The sequence below is a fragment of the Podarcis cretensis genome, assembly GCF_951804945.1.
Source record: "Podarcis cretensis genome assembly, chromosome: 13".
NCBI classification, from domain to species: domain Eukaryota; kingdom Metazoa; phylum Chordata; class Lepidosauria; order Squamata; family Lacertidae; genus Podarcis; species Podarcis cretensis.
In genome coordinates, this window is record NC_137182.1 from 29,068,409 (window position 1) to 29,088,939 (window position 20,531).

Sequence of the window (20,531 nt, forward strand, 5' to 3'; positions counted from 1 at the left end):
TTGCTGGCAGCCTGGCTACCATTTTGCACCCTCTGCAATGACTTAGCATCGTCCTGGGTTTTTAAGAGGGGGTGTTGGGTGTGTGTGTGGAATGACAACTTCCAGAAAAATAATTGGAGAAAATTCAGCAAAGATGACTTCTTTTTCCAGAGCAGGGCATGAGAAAAATGAAAATGTCACAGTCTTAGAAATTTGATGGAAGCACCATAAGCATAACTTATTATGGATGGTAGGGAGAAGTGCAATGTTGAGACACGTCTGAGAGTGTGGGGGCTGGAAAGTTCTTGGTTCAACTTTTGCTTCAACTATGAAATCTTTTGACATTATCTACCCATCCCCCGTGCCAGAAGGTCAAAACATGGGCCTGGATTTTATTTATTTAGTTGATTCATTCAGTCCAGTTTACTACCTGCCCCTGCCCTTCACCAAGAGGTCCCAGGGCAAGTTAGAACAATTTAAAATTCAATATTAAAACAGTGAAAACAAAACACAGCCACAAGAATAAGGTGGGTCCTGAAAAAAAAACCTGAGAACCAGCACAGTGTAGTGGTTTGAGTGTCAGGCCAGGATCTGGGAGACAAGGGTTCAAATCCCCACTAGGCTGTGAAGCTCGCTGGGTAAACGTAGGCCAGCCAACTGCCTCCTAGCATAACCCATTTGGTAGGGTTGTTGTGGGGATTAAATGAGGAGGGGGAGAACTAGGTACGTATGCCCCCTTGATGTCAGGGAACTGGAGACCGAGAGGGAGGAAAGCATAGGAGGCTATCGGGAGAAATCCCCTTTGATTAGCAGCTTTTCATCCTCAGAGGAAAGGGAGGACGAAGGGGGTTCAGAGGGGAGTGATTTTGAGAGGGAGGAGGCACTTCCGAGAGCAAGTGCCTCTCGTCACAGAGGAAGGAGAGCGGTAGGGCTGAGACGGTGGCTATGCTGGCCCCACCCCAAAGACGCCAGTCGGAACAACTTTCCAGGATGATTGGGTCGCTTGTTTGAACTGCTTGTAAATATGCTGAGAAGCAATAAAGATCTGTAATATATGGCTGGATTCCCAGACTGTTATCTCCACTGAGCACCCACAACTCAAAGCTGCTGGCAGTTCTGACACTTGAGTTTCTTGGAGGAAAAGGTGCAATGAGTAAATAAAAGATCTCATAACCTCCAACATCCTTGGGGGTCAAAAAGAGGACGCTCCATTTTTGGTCCTGGGACCTCATGCACATGTAAGAGCGAGTGCAAGACCGAAAGATGCTTTCACACCAGAGCAAAAAAGGAGCCAGTCTGGCCCTCCTGCCTCTTGCGCTGACTTGTGCCAGATCATCAGACCACAAAATGGGACATTATAGAATCCAATCGGAAGCCGGGATGGGCTTCTGTAATCCCGGGATGCCCTGCTTAAGACAGGACTGTTGAGCAGTATGGACAAAGTAGGAATGCAACACAATTAAAATTTAAACGAAAACCTATTGAAAGCACTTTAAAGCATCAAGAAGTTCTGGAAACAGTAAGGGAAGTGGGGGCAGGCCTCATGAAGGACATTTAAAAACAAATCCTGAACAAGTCTCTCCTCCACCCACTCGATTCAAAGAAGAGAACGGAAGGCAATCAGCAAAGAGAGACAAGCAGAAAGGGCTGCTTCACACCATTATCTCCTTGCCGCTTAGGTTCGGAAACACAGGCGGGGAGATAATAAGAAATGGCAGGGCCCAGCTGGGCTACCCGTGTCTTCACAAATGAGGCTGCGTTTAACGGAGGGAACGGAGTTCAGGATGAGTGTGTTTCAGGGTATTTCCACCTTCTCTGGGCACCTCTGCTGGCAGCAGCGTAGCGTGGTTTGTCAGCACCTGGGGCAAGGCAAGTAATTTGCGCCCCTAACTCCTAACCTGCCGCTGCTGCCAGCTTCTTCTTGCTGCTGCCTGGGCTGGGGTATTTACGGTAAGGTAGCCATGGCGGCGGCGGGTCCATGTCAGGTGATCTGAGGCGAGTTGCCGCTGGCGCTGCCGCCCAAACGACGCCGCTTGCCTGGAGGAGGCTGGCAGAGAGGCGAGGAAAATTCAACATGGCCCAGCAGCTGCTGCAGCAGCAGCAGCGACGGCGGGGCTGTGAGGAGGGGCTGCCTGACGCGCCCTCCGTGGCCCTGACGCGCGGGGACCGCGGCAAGCGCTGAGAGCCGCTGCCTGCCGGACGCCTTCAGCCCAGACGCACGCACAGCTCGTCAGTTCCACGAGACATGGGGCTCTTCGGCGACTCCAGAGGCGGTGAGCGCCCCCCCCCCAGATGTTGCGCCCAGTGCGGCCAGCCCCCCTGCACCCCCCACGCTACGCCACTGTCTGCTGGTGGCGATAGTGACAATGACTGAATGACTGGTGGCGATAGTGACAATGACTTCTCTTCTTCTTCCTGCTTTCTTTGATCGTTCCTCTTGAAAGCATTTGCAAGCTGAAAGCCTGCCCAAGTGACGTGCAAATCCTGCACGAATGGACCCACGTTCTGCCAACTAGGTGTTTGCATCTACGTCAAAACTGGCTTAGTTTTGTTTCCGTTGGCACTGGAAAGTGTGGCCATTTTGGTCTGAAGCTGCCCATTAACACTAAGTATGTGGACACCACTACAAGCAGCACTGTATACACATTTCCTCACATCCTGTTATTTTATATATTTTATATTTGTAATACCTTGATATCATGGAGCTAGCCATTGGCCCCACATTAGCACTTGGATGTGCCAAAAGCCCTTCTAGTTACTCGTTTATTTCATAAAATTTATACGCTGCTTGATCATTTTAAAACCCCTCTAAGTGGTTTACAAAAGGTAAAACAGTAAAATCAACAAGAAGAAATTGCAACCCTTCTTTAAAACATGAAAAAGTTAAAATAACCAGAACAGATTAAAATTACCTCAGCTTTCTAAGCATCTGGGTAGGCTGGTTTAAACATGAATGTTTTTAACAGGCACCCAAAAGAGCAGAGTGAAGGGGCCCGCTTGATCTCAATAGGCACCCAAAATGTGTGTTTTTTCTAGCACCGCAAGAGCACAAAACGTATGTTTTGGGGGCTACATATTCTCACACGGGTCACATGACTCACCTGGGAGTGTGGTCCGGAAGACGTGCATCCCAGTTTGGGGCCTGGACATGTTGGAGGGGTGCTGGTACCAGATGCCTATGGGAAGCCCATTAATAAGCAAGGTATGAGTGCCACAGTCCTTTCCCTGCTTGTAATCCCAGATGAACTCAACTTTAGAATAATTGCTTCTCATCATTTATCCCTAATGGGTCATGATGTCCCCACCTCTCTAAGTAGCCCTGATCCTCCACACACACACCAGCTGAAACGCAGCTACCTTCGAGAAGCAGGGCAACCCACAACCACACAAAATACAGAGCCCTAAAGATAGCATGCCGAGTTAGCAAAGAGAAAACATCCTATAGATTGGGGAGCTGGGTATGTATCTGTTTGTGGTCTAAATCAATGTGTAGCTCTTCATCTCCTCGAGGCTCAGGTGGCTGCAGGTGGGCTTTCTTTTATTCTGTACCCTTCCTGACCTGTGTGGATGCACAAATGCTCTTCCACGCTCACATCCTAGAATTAGCTGCATTGCAGCTTTGTAGCGGCGGCGGGCAATAAATCCATGCATGACAATCAGCAGCTAAATATAGCAGATGCTGGGAGCTTTTTATACCCGGCCACACCTGCCCTGGCTGGGAAGAGGGGGAGGAGCCACGAGGTCTCTGCAGTGATGTTTGGGATGCTTCCTCAGCAAAAGATTCGAGCTCCGTGACCCAGTTTATTTCCCTTTTGCTTCTGCAACGGAAGAGGAAACAAAAAACACCAGCCAGCCCTGCATTATATATGCTGAAGATGCCACTTCGCCAGTGAAGGGATCTGGAGTCGCAGCCACCCTCCGATTCTATCCCAAAACTCCTGCAGTGCTGGATTAGGGCAGTGCGAGCGGTTCCCCCATACAGGATGGCAAGCCGAGGGGATGCAAAATTTTAAAAAAATAAACCTATATTTATGCAGGTAAAGGTAAAAGTACCCCTGACCGTTAGGTCCAGTCGCTTGTCGCGGACGACTCGGGGGTTGCGCGCTCATCTCGCACGATAGGCTGAGGGAGCCTGCGTTTGTCCGCAGACAGCTTCCGGGTCATGTGGCCAGCATGACTAAGCTGCTTCTGGCGAACCAGAGCAGTGCACAGAAATGCAGTTTACCTTCCCACTGGAGAGGTACCTATTTATCTACTTGCACTTGACGTGCTTTCGAACTGCTAGGTGGGCAGGAGCAGGGACCGAGCAACGGGAGCTCACTCCATCGCAGGGATTTGAACTGCTGACCTTTTGATCAGCCAGCCTTATGCAGGTAGTTACTGAGAAAATCCATGAAAAGCAACTATACCCAAAGGAATTATTGGGGAGGAAATGGGGAGAGGGATTTTGCCCTTGCTCAGGGCTCCCTATTACATAAGTCCACTGACTCCTGTTTAATTCCATGGCATGGCTGGCAGTGGGGTTTACTCCCTAGTAAGTGTTAGCATGACTATGTGTCCTGCTTTACAGGGGACAGTCCTTTATTTGGTGGTCTGCCTGAGGGCAGTCCTCTGTTTGAGGAAGTGTCTGTTGCGGTCCAAATCCGCTTTAAAGATAAAGAAGCCTAAGGAGGGAGGGCGAGGGCTTGAAGTTGCCCATCAACATGTAGCCCCTGAAAAATAGGCTGAGCAGGTCACCTGGTCAAAGTCTTCCTCACCAGGGTGTATTTCTGCTTAAATTACAGTAATTTCTAAATTTGCAAATATTCATATATATTAACACATCCAAATATAATATCAGTCTAACTCCTCAGTCATTCATTTATTGCATTCATATCCCTTTTCCTCCAAGGTACTCAAAGTGGCCTACCTGGTTCTCCCCCCTCATTTAATCCCCACAACAGCCCTGTGAGGTAGCCTAGGCTGAGAGGCAGGGACCGGGGCAAGGTCAACCAGTGAGCTTCATGGCTGAGTATAGGGTATTTGAACCCTGGTCTTCCAGGTCCAAGTCTGAACCACTTGAACCCCTACACGACACTGGCTTTCTTTTGTTGATATGTACGTGAACAGGCTTAAAAGCCTAATAGTGAAATACTGTACAGGTTTATTTACAGAAGTTAAGCTCCCAGGTCAAGTGTGCATGGCAGCCTTGCCCAACCAGGTGCCCGCCAGCTGTATTGGTAGCCCATCAGCCTCAGACCGCATGGCCCATTTTCAGGGATGATGGGAGTTACAGTCAAAAACACTTGGAGGGCACCAGGTTGGGGAAGCCAGGTGTATAGTCTTGCGGCAGCTTAAAACTGCAATCCTGCATACTGTTACTTGGGAGCAAGTCCCATCAGTGCTTGGGCTCTGTGAGATTGCTGTCGTGTTCACATGAGCAGCTTAATATGCAGCAAGGTCGTTTCCTCCCACCCCCTTTGCTGCATTTAAAACTTGAGTTTTGCACAGAGTTGCTCACATCAGAGAGAGAGAGAGAGAGAGAGAGTAAGGATGTCTTCACCTGACACGCATGGCCTTTGGATTTTTGCCCACCCCTACAATGAAATAGCAGTGGGGAGCGCACTGGATGCACTAATGTGGGCATGGCCTTTGCCTGTGCGCCCAACATGATTACACCCCATTCCGCTGCAAGCTTTTGGCTCTTTGCATCTTCACCATCTTGGTCCAGGTTTTTTCTTCACCTTCCACCAGCGCAATCCTTTAATTAGCATGGCAATGGTTTGCACACCAGGGCTGCGCCTTGCAGCTGTTGCTGTTGAACCGAGGCAGCCAAAGCTGCTTTTAAGGGCAACAGAACAGGAGAGGGGGGGGTCACTGCCCTCACAGTGTATAATTCCATGGGGAAGGCCTCCTGCACAAACCTCCTTGGGATTAATAGGATCATTGCATCGGGGTTTGTGCAAGAGAACTCCCGATGAGCTGAACGCCATGTGGCTGCCTGTTCTGTGCCTACAACGCCCCTGCCTCTCTATAAATGGAGAGTGAGCTCATTTTAGCTAGGAGCTGGTAGCTTCATTCTTATCCCAGAAGCTGGCAACCCATTGGCAAGGGAAATTGCATTCTGCGCATGCTTAGTGGTACTGTGTTGTTCTGTTACTTCACCCAGTCCAGGCCTTAGTTCTGACATAAAAACCTGAAACGTCGTCTAATCCTGCACAGGGCTGGCCATTACATTTCCCTTCCATCCCCCAATATTTGGGGGTGGGGAGGTGGGGGGGCTCTTGTTTCCATCCCCACTGTCTACCTGTCTTTCTCCTCCTTCCATCTGTCAGTCTCTCTGTTGCCACTCCTGTTGCCTTGATGTCTGTATTTATCTTTTCCCTCGGTGCCCCTTCCATGTTGCTTTCCGTCAATCTTCATTCCCCTCGCCAGCCCCTACCTCTCTATCTCGCCACATCCTTCTTCTGTTCTGAGCCTTGCCTGTCTGTCAGCTGAGCCACCGCAGCCAGAGAAGAGCCGGCAGCCTCATTCATATTAAATGAAACGGCAGGGCTTTAGCAACAAAACAAGCACAATCCAGCTGGCGTTTGTCTGCGGAATAAGAGGTCAGGGGTCTTTGAAGACCAGCCTGGAGAAGAACAAAGCCAGCAGAGAAACGCCTCCCAGCTTCCTAATTGAAACCTCACCACCACTTTACACTCACTCACTCTCACATTTCATTATGTCCAAATTTTAATTCGTTCTGGCAGCTGGGGGGGAAATGACTGTCTTTCTGACTGGCACCGCAGAGCAAAAACAGCCAGCATTTGCATAGTCTGATTCCTCATACATTCCTTGGTTATTTTTAAAACAACGCTTTTAAAGCACAGGTGGGCAACCTGTGGCCCACGAGCCGCATGTGCCCCCAGCCCCATGACATGTTGCCCCTGATGGTCAAGAGACGGGCGCAGGTCAGCAATAACTCACAAGGCACCAGTGAGTCTTGCCCCAATGAAGCCATTGCAAGGACTGAAGGTCCCAGCCTTCCCACAGCACCCTAAGTCTCCTCCTCCCAAAGGTCCTTTCCTTGCAATCTGAGAGTTCTTCGCCTAGTCTGCCTTTGCTCCACCCTCTTCATACTACTTCAGACCAGTGGGGAGGGGATTGCAGCAGGAGAGGGAGACCCCCCCCCCGGATTCTTCAGCAGCTTGCCTCGTCTCTGCCTCTTGGCCCTTCTCCTCTCCAATCTCTGCTTCTGCCTCTGATTCTAGACTGCTCTCTTGCACCTCTCCCTGCTCACTGAAGCCTGTTACCCCTTCAGCTTCCAACACCTCCACACAGCCTGCTCCCTCTTCTCCCTCCGACCACACATCATTGTCCCACCACCACTCCCTTGGCTCTGATCCTTATTCCCTTGGGGGTTCCCCTTGGGCATTCCCATCCAGGTGGTACCTGCCACCACTCCTCTACATCCAACTTGTGCATAACGTGGACACATTCTGAAGGCGCCTGTTGTTTCTCTTGCTAATTACCTACACTTCACCTTAAGGTCCCACACCAATTAAAACATAATATTTTTTAAAAAGTTTAAAACTGCTTACAGTCACAGAAATAACGTGGGTCCTAAAAATACACATCTCAAGTGTCAAAAGTCAAGGTACAGAGATGCACCTTGAATATTCGCCAAAAGCTGTATAATGAAGGCGCCAGGCACACGTCTGTGGGGAGTGAGTCCCACAGCTTAGGAGCTGCCACAGAAAACACCTTCTCCCGAGCCACTGCCATCCTAAGCCTCTTGGAGCCCCCAAGAGAGACATCCCATCATGGAGTTGCTTTCTTCCTCTTCAGTCCCACCTTATTTTTCCTGGCTTTTGAACATATATTCAAAGATACCCCTTGTTGGACGGTGGCAGTATTTTGTTTGATAAGGAATAAATTAAATGCTTTTTTTAAAAAAAGCTTTTTTCCTGGTCACCTGGCTTTGAGAAAGGAGATTTCATCTCCAGGGGTCTGAAAACAAATGGGCAGGTTTCTGCTGTATGTGTCTGTCTGTATGTCAAGTCAGAAAGGAATCAGGGCCTGCACTACTGTGCAGTAAGAGGAAGCCAGCTGCTTCAGATGAGGGAATTGAAGTTAGGTCAGGAATTGGGACCGGGGGGGGGGGCTATGGATTCCCATTATCCCATTGCTGGCTGGGGCTGATGAGAATTTGGGTGCAACAACATTTGGAGTGTCACAGGGTCCCCATTCCTGGGTTAGATGAAGGCAGGAATGGATAACTGCATGGGAAAGTGTTTTGCAGCTCAGCCTCAGGTAGCAAAATACCTTGGGACAGCACTGGCTGGAAGACTTCCACTGGCTTTTAGGGCTTAACCGCACTTCCTCTTGTCCCATTCCTTTCCATCGGGGGGGGGGGACCGCTCTCTGGAGCTCAACTGGAGCAAACGGCGATTCAGAGTTTCCCATGGATTGCCATTTGTTCTGATCTATCAGCAAAGAGCAGGTTTTCCCTCGGAAAGGAGCGGGGCAAGGAAAAAACTGCTCTGACTTGTGCTTTCCAAGCACAAGCAGAAGTGTGGATGAGCCGTTGGTTAGTTTCTCAGCACCCTTAAGAGCATAATCCACCCACCTTTATATGGTGCCACTGCTTTAAAGCCTTATACCATTCAGGACCCCAATGCCTTGCAGAATTCCTTTCCTCAGAGGTGGTTATCTTGAGAGGTCCTTCTCCGTATGCCCCCTCCAACACTCCATGGAGAATGACCATGGGGGAGTGGATCTTTCCACTACCCCCACGCCCAATGTATACAGCCAGCAAGGACAAGTTTTTTTATTTTTCTCTTCTTTCTGGCCTTTCCAGAATTTAACATTGTTTGGGGGGCTATTTGTTTTGTTGCCAAGCTTATGTTGGTGTGGCAAAGCAGGGATTTGTTATGCTTTTATAAGGTTGGGTTTTTTTTAATAATTAAAAAAAAGATTCTTAAACTTTGTACTCTGTATTGGATTTTTAATTTTACAAGTCAGCTTGAGACTTTTGTTATCACCGTTCAATACCACTTCGAGACTTATGTAGGAAAGCAGCTCATACATTGAATTAATAGCGCTTATATTGTAAAAAATCAGATTTTGCGGTTTAACAACGCAAATGATAATAATTTCCAGTACAGTGGTACTTCGGGTTAAGTACTTAATTCGTTCCAGAGCTCCGTTCTTAACCTGAAACTGTCCTTAACCTGAAGCACCACTTTAGCTAATGGGGCCTCCCGCTGCCACCGCACCGCCGGAGCACGATTTCTGTTCTCATCCTGAAGCAAAGTTCTTAACCCGAGGTAATATTTCTGGGTTAGCAGAGTCTGTAACCTGAAGCGTATGTAAAATGAAGCTTATGTAACCCAAGGTACCACTGTATTGTAAATTGCAAATATCTTTTGGGGACTTAAAATAGCTCTGTGTGACTATGTTGTAACTTTAAGGTTTAGTTATCGTTCTGAAAATAATCCTGACTTCATTTGAGGTATTCCTTTATAAATCTCCCCCACATTTTTAGGTATATATGTCATGTTACATTGTGTATCTATTTCAACTATAATCGTCTGCACTTTAGATGGTATCTTTTTTTATTATCTGTGTGCACCAGTTTCTCAAACTCTGTTGTAGAGCTTAATCTATTGTATTTCTGTTTCTGAGAAGGCAGAAAAGATCGTAATTGCAGATAATAATAGAAAAGGAAACTGCCAAGCAAGAACAGTTTAGTAATTGGGTCATAAGATAATATCACATTGAATGAATAGACTTTATTTGCGTAGCCGACAGACCATAGCATCAAAGGACAAACACCACATATCACATTGTTGATGAACACGATCAACCTTTCAACGCAGACTATGCATTTCCTTGATTTCTCAATGACCAAGGTGACGATGCAGACCGAAAAGGCTCATCATTAATCACAGCTGCAGTGGGAGACATTGAGGGGGCCGCTTCTTCCTGTATTTGTTCCAGGCTGCTATTATGTTATCACTGTGATAAAATAGATTTATTTATCCAAACGAGGTCATGCAAAGGAATCTCGCTCCACAGACAAATGAGTTCTAACACTGACCTTTTAAATGACTGCAATACTTATATTAACTTGCTGGCATGGCAGTTCAGCGATACCTAATGCATTCCAGAGACACGCCAGGGACTGAGCTTTTGACGGCAGAGGGGACTGCTGCCAGCCACTCTGAACCCATAAAATAGAGCAGTGCTACTCAAAGTGGTGGCCCGTGGACTGCTGCGGTCCACAAGCCACTGGCTATCAATCTGTAGCAATCCCTCCGTAGCCCAGGGTCGGGTGAGCTTATTCAGAGACCAGATATGGTTCCAGTGCCTGGGACACTGGCAGTCCACCACATCAGATAGTTTGAGAAACACTGGCGAAGAATTAAACAGGAACAGAGGGAACTTCCTTATACTAAGCAAGACCATTGGTCTGTGTTATCTACACTTCCCCTCCTGTTGTCTCTTTCAGCTGACAACTATCAAACGAAGCCTAGCTCCGTTCAGCTCATTACTTTCATTTATAGCTATGCATAAGTGAAATGAGTCCCAAAGTGATTCGCAAACTCAAAATTGCACAGAAATGTCCATAAAAACAATACAACTGCTTATCCAAAATCACCTGAAACATGGAATATCTAGCCCACTCCACAGAAGAATGAACAGCTACTTCAAGGCAGGCCATTCATACTGTCCAAGTGCCCAGGAAAATAAAACATTTTTGTCTAGTGCCAGAGTCAGGCAAGCTTCCCTGGGGAGAGCCTTTCATAAGAGTAGAGCGCCTCGTATAACACTAAGCACTTTTATCACATGTAAAATGCTTTACATACACTGTCTCAGTAATCCTTAAAAGCCCTATAAGGCAGATCAGGATTCCCCGGCCTCATATTGCACATGATTTGGGGGTGGAGTAATGGGTGATGTCAAATATCAATCTAAAATATCTAGCAAACAATGTCAAGTAAATGAACAATTACCCAAGGAAAACAACAGGCAGCATTCCGAGGAGAAAATTTGTTTCAGCTCGAAAACACATTTCAGCCCCAAACAATATAGTACTAAACTGCACAAGAGAATAGGTGATGAATGGGTAGCTCACCCTACCCCAAAAGAGATGGGGGGACACACACACCAATCTGACCTCCCCAGCAGGTGAGTCTCTAATACTTACTAGGAGGAGGAGGAGGGAGGTAGCAGGGAAAGTGGCGCAGTGCAAGCATACCAGCAGGAACACCAGATTGGCTTGGCTGCTGTGTGTTTGCACCACACTTGCAGCAACTCACCTGGACATCCAGTATTGCTCTGGACACCTGTTCCTACCCAGCTGAGTACCATTTAATGCAGGGTTCCCAAACTTGGGTCTCTAGTTGTTTTTGGACTACAATTCCTATCATCCCTGACCACTGGTCCTGCTACCTAGGGGTGGTGGGAGTTGTAGTCCAACAACCAGCTGGAGACTCAAGTTTAGGAAACCTGGATTTAATGTCTTTGACAAAGTGGAGCGTGGCCCACAAAGGCTAAGTTCGGCATTTGGCAGGCACCTTCCAGCCCCCAAGGGTTCTATGCCATGTGAGGGAGCAAATACAGAGAGGGTACCTTTTTGTACAAGTAGTAGTAATTTATTATTTATTATTTATTATTTATTATTATTATTCTGTGAACCGCCCCGAGACCCCTGGGTAAGGGCTGTACGTATTAGTACTGGCACCCTGCTTATCTGACTGGGTTTCCCAGTCTGGGCAGCTTCCAAGAGCTATAAAAACATAAACATTAAAAACTTCCCTGTACAAGGCTGCCTTCAGATGTGTCATGAACTGGCAGGACAATGGGGAGAAGGAAGAGGATCACGGCGAGGGGTGTAGATGGGACTGGGACACACCTGGCCATGCAGGGGAGGGGGAAAGAAGTACTCACTGGGTGATGGAGGATGGCGAAGGGAAGGAGATCAGTGCACAGGAACCAGAACAGCATCACCAGAGCCAGAGGGGGCCCTGTCCCTATGAACATGGGTTGTGAGGTGTAAGGAGCAGCAGGAGTGGCCCTCTAGAAGGCTGAGGCAGACCAAGGTCAGGCCAGGTGGGGCTCGCTAGCTCTGGAGGAGGGATGTGATTCCTCAGCTGGAGCAGGCTTAGAACAGGTGAGGGTCACCTGCCTCGTCAAGCCCAGGTGCTGCAATCAGCCTGCAAAGTACAAAAGGGAAGCAGAGCTGAGGGGCTGGCACTGATCAGCTGCCCATGTTGAGGGACCTCAGCTTGGATGTTCCTGGATCTCTATGGGACTGTGCTTTGGCTTTGATTCTGGACTGTATTCTGACTGCTGGACTTCAGACTTGGCTACTTGGATTGCTCCTGGACTGTGTTTCCTGACCTTTGGATTTTGCTTGTGTGGCTTGACCCGCAGATTGGACTTTGGACTTGACATATTGATCTGCTGCCAGGTAGGGCCAAGGATTCAGGACAAGATGTCTTCTAAAAGTTGTGGTTATTTATCTCCTTGACATCTGATGAGAGGGTGTTCCACAGAGCCGGGCGCCACTACTGAGAAGGCCCTCTGCCTGGTTCCCTGTAACTTCACTTCTCACAGTGAGGGAACCGCCAGGAGGCCCTCAGTGTATTCCCATATTAATGCACAACAGCCTACAAACGCAGTCTATTCAAACAGCCCATTTCAGCAAAATCTGGTTGTTTCACACAGCTCTGGATATTTTCCTTTTGTTACCAGGTGATGTGATCTTAGGGTTCCTATGTTCCATTTCTCCCCCCTCTTGCAAGTAACTCTGGTGGTACTCACATTCAAACAAGGTCTTCCGCAAAGAGCAAACTAATGGTTCCTTAGAGCACCCATTGTATAAAGGGCTAAGTCTGTGACTCACACCCACCTTGTCACTCTGAAAGAAGAAACCTTTCATTGTGTGCTTGAACAGGCATTGAACAAGTTGAGCACCCCTCCCCAACAATTCAACTTGAAAGCAAATCTAGCCTTCCATCACGCCACAAGTTGCTTGATGTGACAAAAGCAAAGGTTTGCTTTTGCTTTTGCTATCGCCGCCTCCTTCTGATCCGCTTTTCCAGATTGGCGTGTTGTTGTTTTTTTAATCTTCCCTTCCGCATCCTAGTTTTTCAAAACAACCCCCTCTTATCTGATCAAGAAATTGGCTCCTTTTAGCAAACAATGATCTCAGCACTTGGGATTTCTCTTCTCCTTGTAGATAGGGCTGGGGATAATTTTCTCTTTGAACAGCTGCTGTAATTTACCCAGGAGAGAGAGAGAGAGCAGGAGAGAGTGCTAGGTGGGGGTGGGAAAAATGGAGGGGGGGTTCAGGGTGCTTTGGTGATGGTGGCGCTCATTGCAAGGACACTGGTGAAGACAATAGCTCATTTCCTTCCCACACACTCATCTTCCTTAAAAAAGAAAAAAGAAGAAACCTCAACGGAGTGAAGATAATTTATGGCTTTCTTCCCCCACAATTAAAAAAAGAGGGGGAAAAACCTTTTGGCTGTTCATCCCATCCGCCTGATGACTTCACCCCACCTTTTTATGTGCTACCCACCACATTTTACTCATACAGCTACCACCGTCCTTGTGCATTTACTCTGCCAGACATATGTTATTCCGGGCATCAGCCCCCCCTTACTCCCCCCTCTCTCTGACCTTCATCCCTGCATCTTCCCCAAGGGAGCATTTATTCTCACTAGTCATTGAGGAGGCTGAAGGGGGGGACATGCCTCACAGCCAACAGTAATGAGAGACAGACCCAAGGGCAGAGGTTAAGCAATGTCATAGCATCCCTGTTATTCTCCTTGCAGCATCTCAAAGACTTAGGGCTCTCTTCTGCATACTCTCCCTTGCTCTGGAACACTTGTCTTGAGTAGGCTTCAGAAACTTTCCTATTGCTGGCTTTCCCAGCTACTGCATTTGTCTGCTACAGGACCTAGAGAATGGCCTGGAAGTGTGTTGTTGCATTGCTAAAGCTAAGCAGGTATCGCCCTGGACAGGACCTGGATGGGAGACTGCCTAGAAGCCATTGATGGATAATCTACTGCCTTTCCCCTGAATACCTACTTGATCTCCTCCCAGACAGTCTTTCCTCACCATCAAAGGAGCCTATGGTTTTAGCAGAGCTTCTTCTTGGATATGATCTTCCAGACTGTGACATTTGCTGCTGTCTTAGGCTATGTACACACTATACCTTTAAAGCACATATGAAGCACAATCCCACCACCCCTCAAAGAATTCTGGGCACTGTAAGGGTATAAGGACATTAGGAAGAACTTTGTCAGTAAGGGCTGTTTGATAGTGGAACAGACTCCAACGAGAGGTGGTTTTTAAGCAGAGGCTGGGTGGCCATCCATCAGGTATAATCTAGTAGAGATTCCGGCATTGCAGGGGGTTGGGCTAGATGACCCTCAGGGTTCCCTTCCAACTCTACAGTGCTGTGATTCAATGGTTGCTGGGAATTATAACTCTGTGAGGGGTAAACTACAGGGCCCAGAATTCTTTGAGGAAAAGAATGTGTTTTTTTCTAGAAAGTGTGTAAAGGTATAGTGATTATAATACCTGCTATGTAACTTGTGCTTTTCACTACATTTAATTGTATGCTGCCTTGGGCATTGCTGTATGAAAGGGGAAAGTGGGGTGCAGATCATTTCCTCCTTTCTTTGCTTGTATGGACCCATGGGGGGGGGAATGGTGTTTTGTAGAGTACAAAAGGACAGGTCCCTGCCTGAAGGAGCTTACAAGCAGGGAAGCAGGGGACAACAGAGATGCAGTGTGCATTTGTTTTAGTTGCACATGCTTAGGCTTAGGTCAACTCTAAAGGAGAAAGCAGCATTCTGAAATCTACAGAAAGCGTTCCTGAAATGTGCAGGTTGTGAAGTTGTAGCTGACTGGGAGGTCTTGTGCAACAAACCCACTTTCCCAAAAGATCAGACCTTTTGCAGAAAGGAGAGTAACTGGGCAATGCACTGGAAAGTGCAAGGTGGCACTTGTTTGAGATCACATCATCTAGGCTTCCCTGCAAACAAATCGGAATGAATGCTCAACACACAGGTCTTCCAAACGTATCCTTGCAGGCTGAGTTACAGCACATGGTAGGGAAATTGGGGTAAGTACAGGTAAAGGGACCCCTGACCATTAGGTTGAGTCGTGGCCGACTGTGGGGTTGCGGCGCTCATCTCGCTTTATTGGCCGAGGGAGCCGGCATACAGCTTCCGGGACATGTAGCCAGCATGACTAAGCCGCTTCTGGCGAACCAGAGCAGCACACGGAAAAGCCGTTTACCTTCCCGCCATTTATCTTCCCTATTTATCTACTTGCACTTTGACGTGCTTTCGAACTGCTAGGTGGGCAGGAGCAGGGACCAAGCAATGGGAGCTCACCCAGTCATGGGGATTCGAACCACCGACCTTCTGATCAGCAAGTCCTAGGCTCTGTGGTTTAACCCACAGCGCCACCCGCGTAGGGAAATTGGGGAGGTTGTGCCAAAGGCTTCCTGGGAAAGCTGGCTTTTGAGGAGGGATTTGAAGGAAGCAAAAGAGGTGGCATCAAACAGGTTTCCTGGGAGGCACTTCCAAGCGCACAGGGCAGCAAGGGAAGAGAGGATGAGCCCTTTTGAGGGAGCAAGAGACCTTCGAACAGAGAGTTGGAGGCAGCTAGGACACAAGCAAGAATGCATCTGAGAGAGGCCCCTGGAGAGAGGGACAAGGAGCTCATGCTTGATCTCGGAGTGGTCAGGAAACCCGTGAAAGGGTGAAGCATCAGAGTCAGAGGCAGGAGAGGTGAATAATTTTGGCAGCAGAGTGCAGCAGGTATGATAGCAAAGGAAGGTCAATAAGAGGTAGTATACCAGGCAAATGCTGGAGATAAACAAAGGTTTCCGTTGGCTACCAAGGGGAACAGGATTACTTGGACTCTTGGCGTGATCCAGCAGGACTCTTCTGATATTCCACTTGGCAATGTCCAGGTCTGGACAGCTGAGAAAGAAGGCGCTCCCATCCTTTGTTTAGCTTCCAGGCCCCAGCGCTGAAACATAGTGCGTGAAATTGAGGAAATCTGATTGGTGTTGACCTGCAAACACCCAAGGCAGCTTCATCCCTTCTCTCGCAAATACGCGCGTAACTTTTCAGCGAGGACCCACCCATTGGTGGAGGCGCCCAGCCTCTCTCGCCTGCCCTCCCGCCGGAGGGGCCAATGGGAAAGCGCCCTCCTACGTGCTGTATTAGCATATCAAAAGAAAAAGGCGAGGTTAATGAACCACTCGTAAAAAGGAGGGGTGGGCGGGCGGGCGGGCGTTGGGAGATCACAATAATACAAGAAAAGGGGAGGAGCCAAGGCGCTCCTGAAATCAAACTTGGAGGAAGCGGCAGCAGGAGCGAGACCAGCATTTGGTAGCCTTCGCCCAGTTTCTGTTGCAGAGCCCGGGAGGTGGGTGGCAGAAGAAGATGCGAATTCGCTTGTTTTAATCTGCCTAAAAGGGGAGGTCTCCAATGGCAAAACAGACCCTCCGCTCCCCATTCAGAAGAGTTTAGCGGGAGGTGTTTTTTTTTTCTTTCCTCTTTAATAACTGGGTCGTTTCTTTGGTCCTTCTACAAGGCAGCGGGGTGGGTGGAGAGAACCCCAAATAATTCTAACCGGGGTTAAAAACAAAATTTAATTCAGAGAACCAAGAATTAAGACTTGCCAGCCAGGCACAGGAAAGAAAAAGGTCGCTTCGTGGAGAGCAGGAGGAGACAACCCGAAGTTGCATCTGCTCCTCGTCCATTCCTCCTCCTCCTCCGGACCCAGGTCCGGTCGCCCAACGGCCGGAGCAGCCGCCTCTGTACCATGACCGAGATCACGGAGAAGGAAAATGACCCGCAGCAGCACAACAGCGATCCGCAGCAGACTCCGGGCACCGCTCCCAGCCTCCACGAGACGAAGGTACCCAAGGCTTCCTCTCCGCGCGATCCGTGGCGCAGACTTTCTCTCTTGCCGCCTCTCTGCTCTTCTCTTTAAAAAGCCCAAACCTGACCCTCCTGGGTTAGAGCTGCCTCCCGCCCGGGATCGAGCGAGTTGGGGACGCTGTTTGGTTTTGTGTTGTCTGCTGTGTTGTGCGTGTCTCTCTCTCTTCCCTCTTGGAAGATGTGAGCATCTCCACACCACCCACCTGCCCATCGCTTTGGTTTGCAAACAATTTCTCCCCTAGACTCGAGCGTGTGTATGTGTGTCTCTTTGCGTCTCCTCTCCATCTTCCATAACCGCTCGTGCCTCCCTTTCCCTGCAGTAAACGAGGAGTCCGTGGCCGCCCCCTCCTCACCCGCCAAAGCGCGCCTTTACGTTTGCTCCACAACCGCAGTGTGGGGCTGAGTTGGTCCCCCCCCCCCCGTCGACATCTCTCTCTCTCTCATATTCCTCCTATGCGGTGCACTCGCTCTTTGCATAGGGCACTGTAGGGTTACGGTGCTGTGGGATCAGAGGGGACCCGGAGGTGGGGAGTCAAACCACCGGATTCCTCCCAGTCTTGTGACCGATTTCCCTCTCTGGATGTCGAGCGGCGTGTGTGTGTATGTGTGTAGATACGTGTGTTCTTGGCTTCCCAGTAAGGAACGATTCTGTTCAGGAAAAAAACATCTTAAGTTACCTCTTGGATGTGTCTTATATGTTGAATCGATTCCTAGATCAAACAACAGGATAGGAAGCCGTGCGATTTCATATCTATAGATACAGTACATGGCACTTCTAAATGCCATACAACCCGAACCTGTGATATTAGCTGGGTTCTGCCCCCCCATATAATCAGTGTTGTAAATAGACTTCATGCCCTGCTCTGCTCCATCGACCTCAGTCATTGAAAATGTAAATGGCTAAAAAAATTGCAGTTTATATCTATCTGTACCTCTGTACAAATCTAGGATATTGGCCAATACCTAACTTAGGTCTGTATGTTTTCAAAGGGGGGGGGGAGGGCGGGATGTTTCATACACACACACACACACACACACACACACGTGTGTGTCAGTGTGTGTATTGGAGGGGGAGCGCGTTCCAAAAGGTTACTAGCGTGGGAATCATAATAACATCTTAATGATGGCGGGAGAGGGGTGGGATTTGGAAACCAGCAATTTAGCCTGGTGGGTCTGTGTGTGTGTGTTCCACTGCAGTAGTGTGACTTATTAGCACATGCTTTAATTGCAGGCTTTGCTGTTATAATGGTTGTGTTCTTTCGCAGCTGAAAGCCTAGAGGGGGGAGAGTGTCTTGGGACCCAATTTTGGAGGGGAGGGGTGGAGAAGGAAGGGGGGGAGAATTGCTTTGCTAAATGTAGATTTATACACAGTATTTTAATTGCCTGGCTGAACCAGAGCAAAGTGCATCTAGTCCAGAATTCTGCGCAGGATCCTGGTCCAGAATCCAGCCCACTGGATGCTTCTAAGTAGCTCCAGGATAGGGCACTAAAGGGCCTTCTCTTGGTGCGTCTCTCCCAGCATCTGGAATTCCAAGAAAGGCTGCTCCTGTTTATGGAGGCTCAGTTGCCTATAATGACTTTCCTCCACGAAAGGGGTTTTGGTTTCTATGTTTTTCTAAAGCTGGAAGCCTTTGGCTCTGAAAAGATAACAGGCACTCAAGGAGCCACTCATCGAAAGGGCAAGTGTCTGGCACTGGCTCACCTGCATCTTGTCACTCATTTCCTAGAGCCCACCTCCCTCCTTCCTCTCCATTGTGGTTGAACACAAAAAAAAGCACTCTGTGCATGTTCAGAGCTCTGCTGCTTTCTCCATTCTTGCAATTACTGATAATAGGTTTAGGGACTTCCATACACCCCTGGAGAATGCTGAAGCTGTACATGCACCCTAAGAATCAGAATGGGGACAGAATCAAGAGTTCTTAGCTGGTGACCTATTTCACCCCAGACAGCAGGATCTTGGCTGGTTATGGTAGGGGCAGGCACTTATGGATACTGTGGTACCTCGGGTTACAGACACCTCAGGTTACAGACTCCGCTAACCCAGAAATAGTACCTCAGCTTAAGAACTTTACCTCAGGATGAGAACAGAAATTGTGTGGGGACAGCGGGAGGCCCCATTAGCTAAAGTGGTACCTCAGGTTAAGAACGGTTTCAGGTTAAGAACGGACCTCCAGAACAAATTAAGTTCTTAACCCGAGGTAAGGTACTTGCAAATGCAGACCAGAACCTCATGTGTTGCATGACACAATCTAGGCTAAGGCATAAGAAATTGGGGGCGGGGGGGAGGCTTCTTATTTTAACTCTCATCATGTCCATTCCACCCCCGCTCCAATTTGATATTAACGTCTTCATGGGCCGAGGAGGAGGGAAAATCTGTGTTGTGTGAATACACAGGCTAGATCTCCCGCCTGCTCTGATGACAGCATCTCTGCTGATGTCAGTGCTGTGACGTTGGCTGCTAATTCATCTAATATCCCAAGTAGATTTGAAATCGAGGGAGGAGAAGCTGTGGTGCTGCAGAGGGGTTTTTTTTTTTATCCACCCCTGACAAGTCCCAGCACTGTGTGTGTGTGTGTGTGTGTGTGTGTGCATTTGTCTTATGGAAGCACAACAGGACATGGTGCTGCTTTGCCCTGCAGTTCACTTTCTCAGAAGTTAAGTGTGGGGAGAGATGGGGGAGGTCGAAACACAGTGTTCCGCAGGTTCTTTGCGTGGGTGAGGTACTCCCAGATGGCTCGCAAGTCTGTGTACCAAGTGGCTGTTGTTCCTCTTTGTTATTAATCATTTCTAATTAAACTTGTAATTAATTTGTAAACCTTGATCTCGTCTCGCTGCTGCTGCTCGATGTGCAGAATCTGCGAGGTAGATCACTGGTGGGCCATTTTTGGGGTGGGGGGGGTGGGTAAATATTTATTTACCTTTGTATCCTGCCTCCCCCCCCCCAAGGAGTTAAAGGTGGCATGCATACTTCACCACCACCACCCTCCCATTTTGTCCTCACAACAACCGTAGGAGGTTGGTTAGACTGAGAGAGTGAGCAACTGGTTCAAAGTCTCCATGGCTGAGTGGCGATCGAACTGTGGCCTCTCAGGTCTTAGTCTAGCTCTCTAACCACTACACTACACTGGCTGTCATACCGTCTCTTGATCTCTTTATACCTCCTCCAAGTGCTGAGCCTTGTTCTCTGGACTGTACCACTCCAGGTTGGTGATGAAGTGGGGTATTGTGTATTTTGATGGCTCCCCTATGTGTGTGTGTGTGGTGGGGACTCCCAGAAAACACACACACACACACAGTGGAATCTTACCTCGGTAATAGTGACAGGACAGGTCACTATAGTGACAGGACAGGACCACACTAGCTTAGGGGGGCACCGTGTGCAAGCCCCATAGCACGCACAGACACACAGTAGCTCTGTCCTCCAGCACCTCTCTTCTGCTCCCTGCCTTCCAGCATCTGCACCTCTGAGGCAGCTGTCTCACTCTGCCCAGCAGTAGGGCTGGCCCCGTGTGCCTCCAGGGGAACTTAGGGGGCTAGGTGTGGTCAGACTGGCTGGCCCTCCTCTTTTCCGTGGAGCAAAGGTGGGAAATGAATGCAATGAATGTAGAA

The 20,531-nt window shown here is 48.6% G+C and overlaps 1 protein-coding gene across 2 annotated transcripts in view; it reads left to right on the top strand.

Annotated features, from left to right (window-relative positions):
- Positions 1 to 16,321: 16,321 nt before the first annotated feature.
- The window catches only part of STAC2 (SH3 and cysteine rich domain 2), a 41,345-nt gene continuing 37,135 nt past the window's right edge, over positions 16,322 to 20,531 (top strand). For both annotated transcript variants that reach the window (XM_079948845.1, XM_079948846.1), the window contains exon 1: positions 16,322 to 16,899. In XM_079948845.1, the coding sequence (XP_079804971.1) occupies positions 16,804 to 16,899 (96 nt within the window). In that variant the 5' untranslated portion in view covers positions 16,322 to 16,803. The remainder of the gene's footprint in view (positions 16,900 to 20,531) is intronic.